The 12,682-nt window shown below is 51.5% G+C and overlaps 1 protein-coding gene across 5 annotated transcripts in view; it reads left to right on the top strand.

Annotated features, from left to right (window-relative positions):
* ZFHX3 (zinc finger homeobox 3) overlaps window positions 1-12,682 on the top strand; it is a 435,802-nt gene that overhangs the window by 353,369 nt on the left and 69,751 nt on the right. For all 5 annotated transcript variants that reach the window (XM_064386182.1, XM_064386181.1, XM_064386180.1 and 2 more), the window contains 2 exons: window positions 793-3,536; window positions 5,472-5,968. In XM_064386182.1, coding sequence (XP_064242252.1) covers window positions 839-3,536; window positions 5,472-5,968 — 3,195 coding nt within the window. In that variant the 5' untranslated portion in view covers window positions 793-838. The remainder of the gene's footprint in view (window positions 1-792; window positions 3,537-5,471; window positions 5,969-12,682) is intronic.

Here is a 12,682-nt window from a genome sequence, read left to right as displayed (position 1 = left end):
CCAGCGTTTCTCTCCAGGGGTGAGAGGGAGCAATCCGTGCGCAGAGTCTGTGCCCTGCAGGATCTCTGGGAGCTTCCTGGAGCACGATGGGCTGACCCTCTCCAGTCCCCAGGATGCACCCTTGTCATCAGATCTGGAATTTCCTGTTTTGTTTCTCTCCTGACATCTCTCTGTTTAAGCTCTGTCCAGACCAGAGCATTTACGTCTCCCGTGCTCACTGAGCACTGTTACTCCAAAATCGCTGTGAGTAGTGCTGTGTGTGAGTTGCTCTAGTCACTCCCATTGAGGTGCATGTGTGGTAGCGATGGGTCTGAGTTTCCCAAACCATCAGCAGAAGGGTGACACCCAGAAAAACAGCATCTGCCTTAGGGGGAGCCAGAGAATACCAGAGCTGTAAAGCCACAGGACTGTTTTGTTGTCATATCTTGTTTCTGTCACAGGCTTTCCCATGATGTTTTGTTTTCTGAAGACCCAAGGCTTTGGGCTTTGGAGGTCACAGCGCAGGTCCCACAATCTCCCTGCTGGCTCCTTTTAGGAGGGACATTAAGGAGGGTTTTTGCCACTTTCCAGGTCCCTTCAGTTTTCCTCTTGCGCTGCTGCCGCCAACACGTTTCCATTGCTCGTTCCCATTGCTCGTTCCCGGCAGTAGGGTGCCCAAGGCTGGGCTGGAGCCCGTGTTGGCACAGCAGCCCCCGCTGTGGTGTGAGCAGCGGGGTCGGCAGCGCTGCTGGTGGTGGGCTCCTTGCGGCAGCACCCGACTCACTGCCTCTCTCCTTCTGTCCCCATCCGCAGGTCGGAGCCGTAGCGGGTGCAATGAGCGCTCCGTGCCGGCCCTGCCATGGAAGGCTGTGACTCGCCCGTCATCCCCGGGAAGGACAATGGGTGCGGCATTCCTCAGCACCAGCAATGGACTGATCTCAACAGCGCCCACCTCCCTGACCCGGCCGGCAGCATGGAGCAGCCCGCGGCGGAGAGCTGCAGCCCCCTGGACAGCCTGAGGGTCCCGTTCCCCGAGCGCGGCCCCGAGAGCAGCGCGGCGGGTGCCGGCGCCGAGCCCGCGGGCAAGGAGGTGAGCTGCGGGCAGTGCGCGGCCTCCTTCGCCGGCCTGCAGAGCTACATGGAGCACCGCTGTGCCGGCGCCCGCCCGCCCCCGCCGCTGCGGGGGGAGAGCGGGAGCGACAGCAGCGAGGACGGCGAGGAGGAGAGCGACGTGGAGAACCTGGCCGGCGAGATCGTCTACCAGCCCGACGGCTCAGCCTACATCGTGGAGAGCCTCAGCCAGCTGGTGCAAAGCGGGGGTGCCGGCGGCAGCGGGACTCTCCCCTCGCTGCTCCCGAACTCTCTGCCCAAGCAGGGAGAGCCCTCTGCTGCCGCTCCCGTCTACCCACAGATCATCAACACTTTCCACATAGCCTCATCCTTCGGGAAGTGGTTTGAGGGCTCAGACCAGGCCTTCCCGAATACCTCAGCCCTGGCGGGCATCAGCCCCGTCCTGCACAGCTTCCGCGTCTTCGATGTGCGACACAAAAGCAACAAGGATTACCTGAACAGCGACGGTTCTGCCAAAAGCTCCTGCGTATCCAAAGATGTTCCCAACAATGTGGACCTGTCCAAATTCGATGGCTTTGTGCTCTATGGGAAGAGGAAGCCCATCCTGATGTGTTTCTTGTGCAAGCTCTCCTTTGGGTATGTCCGCTCGTTCGTGACCCATGCCGTGCACGACCACCGAATGACTCTGAGTGAGGAGGAGCGGAAAATTCTTAGCAATAAGAACATCTCCGCTATCATCCAAGGGATAGGCAAAGACAAGGAACCCCTTGTCAGCTTTCTGGAACCAAAAAACAAAACCTTTCAGCACCCTCTTGTTTCCGCAGCTAACCTCATAGGCCCTGGACACAGTTTTTATGGTAAATTCAGTGGCATTTGCATGGAAGGTGAGCAGGCCCTCCAGGCCGGGGCGGCCGGTGGAGCTGAGCCGCCGCCGGCAGCGGGCGTCCTGGCCCCCAGTGCACTCCTCAACCTGGGTGGGCTGACCAGCTCAGCTCTGAAGACTCCCATTACCTCAGTCCCCCTGGGCCCGCTGGCTTCCAGTCCCACCAAATCCTCAGAGGGGAAGGACCCTGGGGTGGCAGGGGGGGAGAAACAAGAGGGGGACGACCAGGACAGCCTCTCGGAAAAGGTGGAGCCAGCCGAGGAGGTGGAAGAGGAGGAGGAGGAGGATGTAGAAGAGGAGGAGGAGGAAGAGGAAGAGGAGGAAGAGGAAGAAGATGAGGATGATGAGGGTTGCAAAGGACTATTTCCAAACGAGTTGGAGGATGAACTGGAGGACCGGCCCCAGGAGGATGCTGGGGCTGTGGCAGGCAGTGGCAGCAGCAAAAAGGACCTTGCTCTCTCAAACCAAAGCATTTCTAACTCTCCCTTAATGCCTAACGTGCTCCAGACCCTGTCACGGGGCACGGCTTCTACTAGTTCTAATTCTGCTTCTTCCTTTGTCTTTGATGGTGCAAACAGGAGGAATCACTTAAGCTTTAACAATGAGGGCGGCGGAGCCAGTGTGGCCGAGGGCAGCAGGAGGCTGGACTTCATCGATGAAAGTGCCAATAAAGACAATGCCACAGCACCAGAACCAAATGAGAGTGCAGAGGGCGAGGACGGGAGCTACATCTCCCATCACCAGCATGCTGGCCCCCTCTGTGAACTTGGGGGTGGGGAGTGCCCCTCGGGGAGCGGCGTGGAGTGCCCAAAGTGCGACACGGTCCTGGGCTCCTCGCGGTCGCTGGGTGGCCACATGACTATGATGCATTCTCGCAACTCATGTAAGACACTCAAGTGTCCCAAGTGCAATTGGCACTACAAGTACCAGCAGACGCTTGAGGCGCACATGAAGGAGAAACATCCTGAGCCGGGTGGCTCCTGCGTCTACTGCAAGAGCGGGCAGCCGCACCCGCGGCTGGCGCGGGGCGAGAGCTACACCTGTGGTTACAAGCCCTTCCGCTGCGAGGTCTGTAACTACTCCACAACTACCAAAGGCAACCTCAGTATTCATATGCAGTCCGACAAGCATCTCAACAACATGCAGAACCTGCAGAACGGAGGGGGAGAGCAAGTCTTCAGCCACAGCGCGGGGGCAGCGGCGGCAGCAGCTGCTGCTGCGGCAGCGGCCGCCGCCAACATCGGTAGCACCTGTGGGGCTCCCTCCCCCACCAAACCAAAAACCAAACCTACGTGGCGGTGCGAGGTGTGCGACTATGAGACCAACGTAGCTAGAAACCTTCGGATTCACATGACCAGTGAGAAGCACATGCACAATATGATGTTGCTTCAGCAAAACATGTCCCAAATCCAGCATAACCGGCACCTGGGCCTCGGCAGCCTGCCGTCCCCCGCCGAGGCCGAGCTCTACCAGTACTACCTGGCACAGAACATGAACCTTCCCAACTTGAAGATGGACAGCACTTCCTCAGATGCACAGTTCATGATGGGGGGGTTCCAGCTTGATCCCACCAACCCCATGGCAACGATGGCTCCATCTCTAGGTGAGGCTGAAGGGGTTTCCACCATGTTCATGTGAGAGACCCAGCAAAGGCAGCCCATGAGCTGCCTTTGTGTGGTGGTGAGCACGGAGGCTGCGCAGTGCTGATTTCTCATCTGTGTTCACCCAGAGCAGCTTTTCCTCACCTTGCGGCTTTTCTAGTTCATTTTCCAAGAGTTTTCATAGGGAGTTAATGGAACAGCAGACACGGGTTATGGATGCTGTGGCGCTGAATGTTCTTCCTCGTTGTGGAAAGCATCCTAACTACAGTGTTTCCTGAGAACTTCTCCTGGGTTTGGTGAGGAGTGGGAGTAGTTTGGTGGATAGCTTTGAGAGAAGGTGCAGTCACCTGCTGTCACTCCCAAAAGCAGGTGTGTGTGTGTTTGGGATTGGTTTGTTCCATGCTGTGTTGCCTTGAGAAGACAAGGTAAGCAGCTTTGAGAAGGGTGGAAGGGGCAGTGTTCCTCTGCTGCCTGTGACAGATGGGATTGGAGGCCTTTGAAGTTCCCAGCTCCTCACTACTGAAGCACGGGGCAGTTGTAATAAATTGGGAGTGTTTTAGCTGAAGCTCCTCAAGTAAATGACAGGGCTTTGGATGTCCATGAGCTGCCTGGAGGGCAGTTTGTGAACTGTGCACTTGATGGTTGCAAGTCTCACACTGAGGGTTGCAGGGGGAGGCCCTGCCTGTGTTAATAAGCACTTGACACCAGCTTGGCCCTTTTGACTCAGATACACACACTATGAGCTTTGTGAGAAGTGAAGCAGATCTTTCCCATTCTTGCACTTTGGTCCAAAACTGAGCAGAGCATTAATAATTCAGAAGAGTCTACTTTTGGGTTTTTCCTGCATGGTGAGTTCAGGAAAAAGTGTCTTAAAGAGCACTTGCTTCTCAGCAAATAAATTGCAACATAGGAAATAAAAAGTTAAGGAAATAACACATTTTTGATTAACTGAGGAATTGTTGACCTGGTTCTTTTCATGGGATTGTTAAGTTGAGCTGTGGCATCAAATCAAGGTAAAATACCAAAAAGCTGAAGAAAGAGCATAAATGTCTTAAACACAAAAACGGAGAGCAAAGTGGCACAGGAGTCCTGGTTTGTCTCTGTGCTTGTTCAGAGTTTCTCTGCATCTCTCAGGTGCTCTGGTGTGAGTAGGAGCCTGTTGTGCTCCGTAGCTGTGAGTGAGCAGAGCTGAGCTCTGGTTTGAAGAGTCAGCCTGACAAACACGGGGTACTCCTGGCTCTCCGTGGTGTGCTCTCACTCCCTCTTTATTAGTTGTTGTCTTGACTTTGTCAAAACTGTTTTTAGAAGATTCTTCACCATTTTGAACTCTTGGACAAGAGATGGGCTATAGCAGTGCAGGAGTGGCACTTGTCAGGTTGTTTCTGTCATGCCATGTTCTACACTGTTGCCACCTTGTGATAGCAGTGCGGTCACCTCCCTATGAGGTACCCAGCCACCCTGGGCTTGTGACTGCTGACCTTTGCTTTATGTGGAAGGGACTGTGCTTAACTACTGCATGAGGTAGCATTTGCTTCTCTAGGGAGGCAAGAAAAAACAGAATGAAGTGTTAATGCTGTTCTTGAAATAGCCACAGGAACTTTCAGTGTGGTGCTGTGGAATTCTTCATCCTCTCAAAGTCTGTAGGGTTTATCTTGCCACCTTTGATGGGCAGAGGGCTGGATGATCCTTCAGCAAGAGGGTAGCAAGGATGATAGTAGTCCATTCCCAGCCTTCTATGCTGGCTGCAGTAACTTTTCTTCAGTTCTGGTGCAGACCAGCAAGATGGAGGAGTGGGTGAAGGGAGACACACAGCTGGGGTCTCACTGTGTGTTTGTGGGTATGCAGGTGGCACTTGGGAGCAGCTTATGCTCTGCTCTGTGTTTATCTTCTGGAATTCAGCCTTTCTGACCTCTTCTTCCCCTTTTCTCTTTGTGCAGTGGGTGGCGAGATCCCTCTGGACATGCGTTTGGGTGGTGGACAGCTGGTGTCTGAGGAGCTCATGAACTTGGGTGAAAGTTTCACGCAGACGAATGACCCGTCGCTGAAGCTGTTCCAGTGCGCTGTGTGCAACAAGTTCACTACAGATAATTTGGACATGCTGGGGCTCCACATGAACGTGGAGCGGAGCCTCCCCGAGGACGAGTGGAAGGCGGTGATGGGGGACTCGTACCAGTGCAAGCTGTGCCGCTACAACACGCAGCTCAAGGCCAACTTCCAGCTCCACTGTAAGACAGACAAGCACGTGCAGAAGTACCAGCTGGTGGCACATATCAAGGAGGGGGGCAAAGCCAACGAGTGGAGGCTCAAGTGCGTGGCCATTGGGAACCCAGTCCATCTGAAATGCAATGCCTGTGACTACTACACCAACAGTCTGGAGAAGCTGCGTCTTCACACCGTGAACTCCAGGCACGAGGCCAGCCTGAAGCTCTACAAGGTAAGGGCTGCCTTTGCTTCATCTCCTTTGATTTTCCAAGGAAAATCTAAGTTGAACCACAGTGCATCGTGACCCTTTGGAGATGAGCTGCTGAGAGTTCTGCATTGCCCTGATCTCATTGTGTGCTGCAGCTCTTCAGCCTGTGTTCTGTTGGTGACTGTGGTTGTCCAGGCTTCAGGGCAGGAGATGTTCACACCACGATGCTTTAGAAGGGGCTGGTGTCTTATCGCACTGAAACTGTGATACTCTGCACAGAAATTGAGCAATCCTGGTTAGAAAGTTGTGCAAGGTGACATTTGCTTGTGTTTTGTTGGCTCTTTCCGATGGAGTTTGTCACTGTGTGTCTCCTGAAGGCTTTCAGTGGGTCAGTGTGCTGGTCCTGGCAGCAGGCAGGGGGCTGGCCGTGGCTGCAGTGCTCTGTGTAGGTCGGTGCTGGGATCTGTGAGCAGAGTGCTGCTGGGCGTGGGCGAGGAGCCCTGAGCGTGGCCCTGCACCGTGGGCGTTGCGTGTTCCATCACAGCACTCTTTGGGCTGTCACTCCCATCTTGCTGGCTTTTCCTCCCACCCTCCCTCTGCTGTGTTGTCTTTACAACCATTATAACCATCTTCTCTTTCCTGTCTCATTCGTCTGGTCCGCAGCCCCTCCCCTTGCTGGCCGAGCCCTGTGGGCTGTAACCCAAGAGGAGCTCCGGATACAGTAAATAGTCCTTTCACTCGTGCAGCAGAATTGCTCCAGACGTTTCTATTGATTTTCACTGGACTTAAAGCTTCACCTTTTTCTCTAATCATCCCATAATAGCTTTAGTATGAACAATCAGGTACGAATTGCCATAAATCTCAGCAGCCGCATCCCCTCCATTCACACGTGCTCTCCCACTCATTGTCTGCTCATTCCTCACAGGTTTTTTTGTATTTTCTGTCCTCATCCTTTTCTTCCTGCTTTCCCCCAAATGTGCTGAGGTTTCTTTATATACACACAGAGTGTACCTTGCACTTTTTAATAGTTTCTTTGAAAAGTTTTTTTTTATGTAATGGGATTTTAAGACCTAACATTGAGCTCTGTAGGACCCACCCACTTCACAGTGTGGACACATTTTCATAACTCCTGCATTTTTCCTAGGCATTAACAGTTCCAGCCAATTCAGGGAGGAAGGTTATAACCAGGAGCATCATGTAAGGTTTGCCTTGAGCTGTGGTTGTTGGATTTGCCCGGAATTGATGGGGAGCTGCTCAGAGCAGGGTTGTGTTTCTCTGAGCTCATTGTTGAGGCCAAGATGGCTGTGACAGCGATTGCTCCATCTTGAGCTGGGATCCAGCCTCACCCTTGAGAGTCTGGCTCTGGGCATGGTCAGGTCTGCACATACACCTGCAGGAGGCCTGAGAGAGTTACACAGCTTGGAAACCAGGGGCAGCAGAGTCCCCTTGAGGCGTCAGGAACCCAGCTGAGGGAACTGAATCTCCTCTCTGGAGGTCAGTTTGGGGTACAAGAGAGTTGTTTGAAAGCTGTATTATGATTTTTTTTACACGTAATGTTGTTCTTTTAAGTATACATTGCAAAGGCTTGAAGTTTTCTTTATCCAGGCCCTTCATCTCCAGTGAGTTCCAATCGGGAAAAACAATTGAGGCACTAGAATTCTCTCGCTGAGGGGAAAGAAAAGGGGAAAAAAAGAATAAATGGAAAAAAATCCCACCAGCGTCGGGAGACAGGCATAAAGATTGCTAGGATGTTTTCCTTGGGCAGGCACAGAGGAACTGTCAGTTTTCAGGTTTGTGAGAGGCCTGGGCAGTCTCAGTGCTGCTCCAGCCCTGTGTTGCCTCTGACACAATAGCAGTGAAACACCATCTGAAGGGTAACACATTTCAGAGTCATGGATTCCTTTGGAGTGCTCCATATATTGGCCTTCAAGTATGGCTGGATAAAGCTTGGAGCAGAGGTTGGTGGATGGCTGGATTCACAGTGTCTTGCTTCAGCACAGCTGGAATCAGGGACTGATTTAGTGGAGAAGCCTCTCTGGATGAGGCACGGCGCACACAGCTCCAGCCCAGCTCTCGGGCCGTGCAGCAGCTGTAATGCCATGTCTGCTGACAACTGAAGGGATGCAGCGGCAGTGGGGGGAGTTCACAGAATGGTTTCTCTTCTCTCAGGCCTTGGTGTGGTCTGCAGTAAATTGAGATTGATTGGATGTTATTTTTCCTCTTGCTAATGTAATCCATTAGCCTGGCACATGCATAATCAGTTTAGAGCACAGTTAACTGGATGTAATCGAGTTCTTCCCTGCCTGCTGGAGAAAATCCTCTCCAGATGCTGCTGGGTGAGAGCACACACTGGGCTTATCACACACAATCCTCCTTATTCTGCTGCTTTTGCCATTTTTTTCCTAAATCACATGTTATTGGCTGCTTGCATTGCCCAAGTGCCACTTCTGTCAGTGTTACTTGCTGCCAGAAGATGTGATCTGGAGGCACTGTCAGTCCATAGTCGGGTGAACCTTTTAGTCTTCTCCTGCAACACTCCCAGTGCCAGGGGAGAAGGTCTGGTCTTCTGCTGCCATCTTCGTCCTGCACATTGCAATAGCTTCTGTCAGGCCTCTTCCCTGTCAGGGGTAAGGGGAGGGGAATGCCAAAAAACTGGAAGGGTCTGGTAACCTTTCCTTTATTGTTGTGCACTCCCAGTTCCCTGCTGTCCCTCTAGAATTCTGTGACTTAAGTGGAAATGCTGTTGTTTATCTGGCACTTGCTGGGGGAGCGTGGTGCCTGTGCCTTTGCTGTGACTGCTGGCCACCTTGGCTGACCGAGGGGGTTTATATCCTGAGGAGCTCCCTGGAAGGCAAAAGTGCCATTGTCAATGCACAATGCACAATGACAGTGCAGTGCATCGTCAGTGCATTACATTTTTGGGGTGCGTGTTCTGGCTTGAGGTAGGTGATGGGTTTGAGGGCTTTGCCTCCCATAGCTGGGACATGGTGTGGCCTGGGTGACAGGGTGGCTGTGAGCAGAGGCGAGTGCAGCTCCCTGGAGCAGCAGCCAAGGCTTGTCTCCTCGTGGAGCAGAGCAGCAGTGTTCCTCACATCTGGAAGAGGTTGGGCACGAGCTCCCAGCGTCTACTGCACAGGTGGAGTTTCCAGAAGGAATTAATCTTCTTGAGAAAGAGCCAGGTTTGGACATTTCCTACAACTTCCTGATAATCTCTAGTTCAGAATGTGCAGCTCAGAAGAAGTTTAAACAAAGAACTACTGAAGGAACACGCTGCTGGCCAGACTGCCAGCAAGTGCCTTCAATGAGTTCATTCAGTGTCTTCCTTTTCAGTGTTTCCAAGTGCTGAGTTCACTTTTTTAGGGAATAGGGAGTCTGGAGGAGAGGGTTTGGGTTACGTGGTGCCATGCATAGAGGCTCTTTGTTAGCTAGAGATGCAGAGTGTGCAGGAAAATGACTCTTTAATATCTGTGCTTATGGTAGTGGTGATGAAACCGTGGATGTGTGCTGACTCGGACAGAAGCAGAGCTGAGCTGTGGGAAGGGAAGGGGGATGTGCAGCTCACACCCAGCAGAAGGCCTCAGTTCCACCGTGCAGAGCATTGTCCCATCACGCCTCTCCCACGGGGGCTTGCATCCCCTGTGCTGGCCACAGGATTCTCAAAGAAACTTGTTGGAAAATCCCCAAAAAGTTTTAATGCCAGAGGATGCGTGGAATACTGTATGAGATGTAGTTACAGAATGATGATGATGATGATGGTAATGCATTCAAATTCAATGTCCTTCCATAACAGAACAAGGCAGAGAGTACCTTCTGTAATAGTAGCTAACTTTGAAGTTAAAATTGTGTGAAAACGAGTGAGCTGCTGTTGGATACAGTAAAGGGTATGAGGTGTGTGGGTCACAGAATTACCAAAAAGCACGTTAGCTGCTTGTGTTAAACGTAACAACCCCTGAGAAAACAGAGCAGGGGGAGCCTGGCCAAAGTCCACAGAAATCCCATGTGATCAAATAGGAAAGTATTACATCTGGAGGTCGGGGAAGAGAAGAAGGCCCATGTTACAGGGAAGGGAAGGAAGAGAGAATTCTTCTCTTGCGTTTAAAACCAGAACTGAAAGGTACTTCTGTATGGAGGATAAATCCTGAAGAGTGGTCTCACCTGGAGGAGCCATGAAGGAAAAAGTCACTGGCTTAGAAGGACTGAGAGTTCTGGAGGAGCCCCACAGCAGGGGCAGAGGCTCCTGGCAGTAGTGTGGGCCAGAAACAGCAAAGCATCAAGTCAGCAAATGGCTATAAACTGTAATAGAAAAGGTTTAGGGGGCATATGGACTAGGAAGGGGAAAAGCAGACTTTGGGAAGAGAGGTTCTTGCAGCACTGTCAGTTGTTTGAAGGAGCCAGGCAGGCTTCAGGCAGGGCTGGGCTGCAGGGACAGGGGATTCCCAGGGTCTTTGGTAAGATCCTTCATGAGCAAACTGGGGAAGAGGTCTGGGCAGGGGTAGGGAGGTAAAGGATGAGAAACAGAAGGTAAAATAAAAACTAACTTGGCAAGGGGATAATATGTGAGCTGTGTAAATCATCACTTGGTCTGATGGTTCAATACTGTGTTCAACTTAGGTTGTTTTAGGAAGGCTTTAAAAAAACCCCTAGAAGATACCAGAGAAAGCTGCAGGAGTGGCAGATGGCTGGAATGACTTGGGTGATGACCATTGGCTTGGGAGTTGGCTTGACACAGGAATCCAGTGTGGAGGAGAGCTTGTGAATTTGATAAATTTCAGTGCTCTGGAAATTGCAGGTTTGATAAAATACTCCTGCATTTGAATTGGTGTGAGTTAGTCTTGCCATAGTTGTGCCGTGAGGTCAGGCTGAGAGTCCTCTCATCCCATCACTTGGCTGACAGGAGGTGCTCCCTGCAGGAGTTCAGTGTAGGAGAGCCCTGGGGACCAGCCCAGGACCTGCCCCCAGAGCTCCGTTTGGAGCTGCCAGGAGCTGGGCTGGTTCAGCTCTGAAATACCCAGATGATGTCGCGGGCAAAAGGAGATGTGTTTGGGTTTTGATTTTTATCACAGACTTCCTCCCATCTCTGCCTTTTAAGGTTCTTGGGATAAAGTTGCTCACAGAAAGTCTGTCGTGCTCATTAGGAGGTTTAGAGCTCTGTTAACCTTTGATTTACTTGCTGTCTGCCTTCAGTGTGTTTTGGCTTTATTTTTGCAAGTTTATCTCTTGGAATACAGATGCAGCATCAGAGCTCTGAATTACACTCTTGAGCAACACAAATTGTGCCTGAAGCCCATTTAAATTACAGCTTATGAGGGACTTTGAGCTGATTTCCTTCATACAAGGTTTAAGACAAATTCCAATGGCAGCTTCACAAAGGAAATAAATACTCATTTGAATCTCCCTACAAAGTTGTTTTTAAAGATGGTCTCCAAAACCTTCAACTCAAATCTGCATCCTTTGGTGGCCCTTAGATCCAGTACTTTTGGTCCTGTTGGGATTGACAGATATTTTGATACAAAAAGCTCTCCGTGTCAGTTTAACCCTTTGAGACCTGTCCTTCACGGGGCTGCACGTTCCTCTGAGTGACAGATTTCTCCCTGTCACTAAAAGATGTCTTTACCTTCCTTTAGGTATTGAATACCAAAGTCTGTTAGTACAGGATCACAGAACTTTTCCTTTCTCTGCACTGCTTTTTGAAAGGATTGGAATCAGAACTGCTGAGAGCACACAGCATTGCTTGCTCTATGTTTTATTTATGGGCCTATGTCACTTAGGTTTTCCTTTCAAGTTTTCCAGTAAGTGCTGAGCCATGTGCAGCCAGCAGCTTAGTAAAGAAACCACCCTGTAAAAGCAACGTAAACAACAAAGGAGTGAGAGCTGGAGCAGGAGCCCTGGTCACACAGCAGGAACCAGGAGCTCCACAGAACATGGGGCTAAAAACCCTCGGTCAAACAGGGTTTAGAAATCAAAATATTTGTGAGAATGGGCTACAACTAAACTAACCAGACACAAGAAAAAAACAAACAAACAAACAGAAAAACACCTTGTCAAGCTTTATCCTATTCTACATAAGCTCAGTTTTTCCTGGCTTGTGTAGCAGCCTGTGGGCAGAGCAGCAGGAGTGGGTCTTGGCTCTCGCTGTGGGTCTGCAGGGCACAGGGCAGGGAGGGTCTTGCAAAGCTGTTCTCAGCCTCAGGTGGCATCTCAAAACAAGGTGTCATCATGTTGGATGGAGTGTCAGTGTGCATCTGACCTTTTCCCGTGCGTGGTGCCAGTTCTGTTGTGTTTGTGGTTCATTCTTTTAATCTGATAATTTTGGAATGTGTGGATGAGTACTTAAATTTCCAAGCAGGAATTTTTCCCTTGTCAGGTGATGCTTCTTGTTGGGACGTTCAGGGAGAGGAATCAAAGTGAGCCACAGAGTAGTTCTGGCCACAGCTTTGCTGCAGGGTGGCTGACAGGCTCTGGCAGACCTTGCCTTGGTGGTGCAAGCTGCCAGTGAGCCGCTGTCCCTCCCATGCTGGTGTGGGAGGTTGCTGCTCTGCAGAGGACAGCGTGGAGGGAGAGATGCTGGTCCAGATCCAAAAGTCTGGCATTGTCTTCTGGGTGATCAGCTGCTGTGAGCAGTGGTGGGCATCCACTTACTCTCCTGCCTGCAGCTTCAGCTCTGCCGTGGGAAGCTCCAGGCAGAGACCTGAGAAGATGCTTGTCCAGGACAGGTAATGGGCCTGTTGGTTGTGGCCT

The sequence above is a fragment of the Passer domesticus genome, chromosome 12, assembly GCF_036417665.1.
Source record: "Passer domesticus isolate bPasDom1 chromosome 12, bPasDom1.hap1, whole genome shotgun sequence".
NCBI classification, from domain to species: domain Eukaryota; kingdom Metazoa; phylum Chordata; class Aves; order Passeriformes; family Passeridae; genus Passer; species Passer domesticus.
This window is presented reverse-complemented; position numbering and strand designations above follow the sequence as displayed.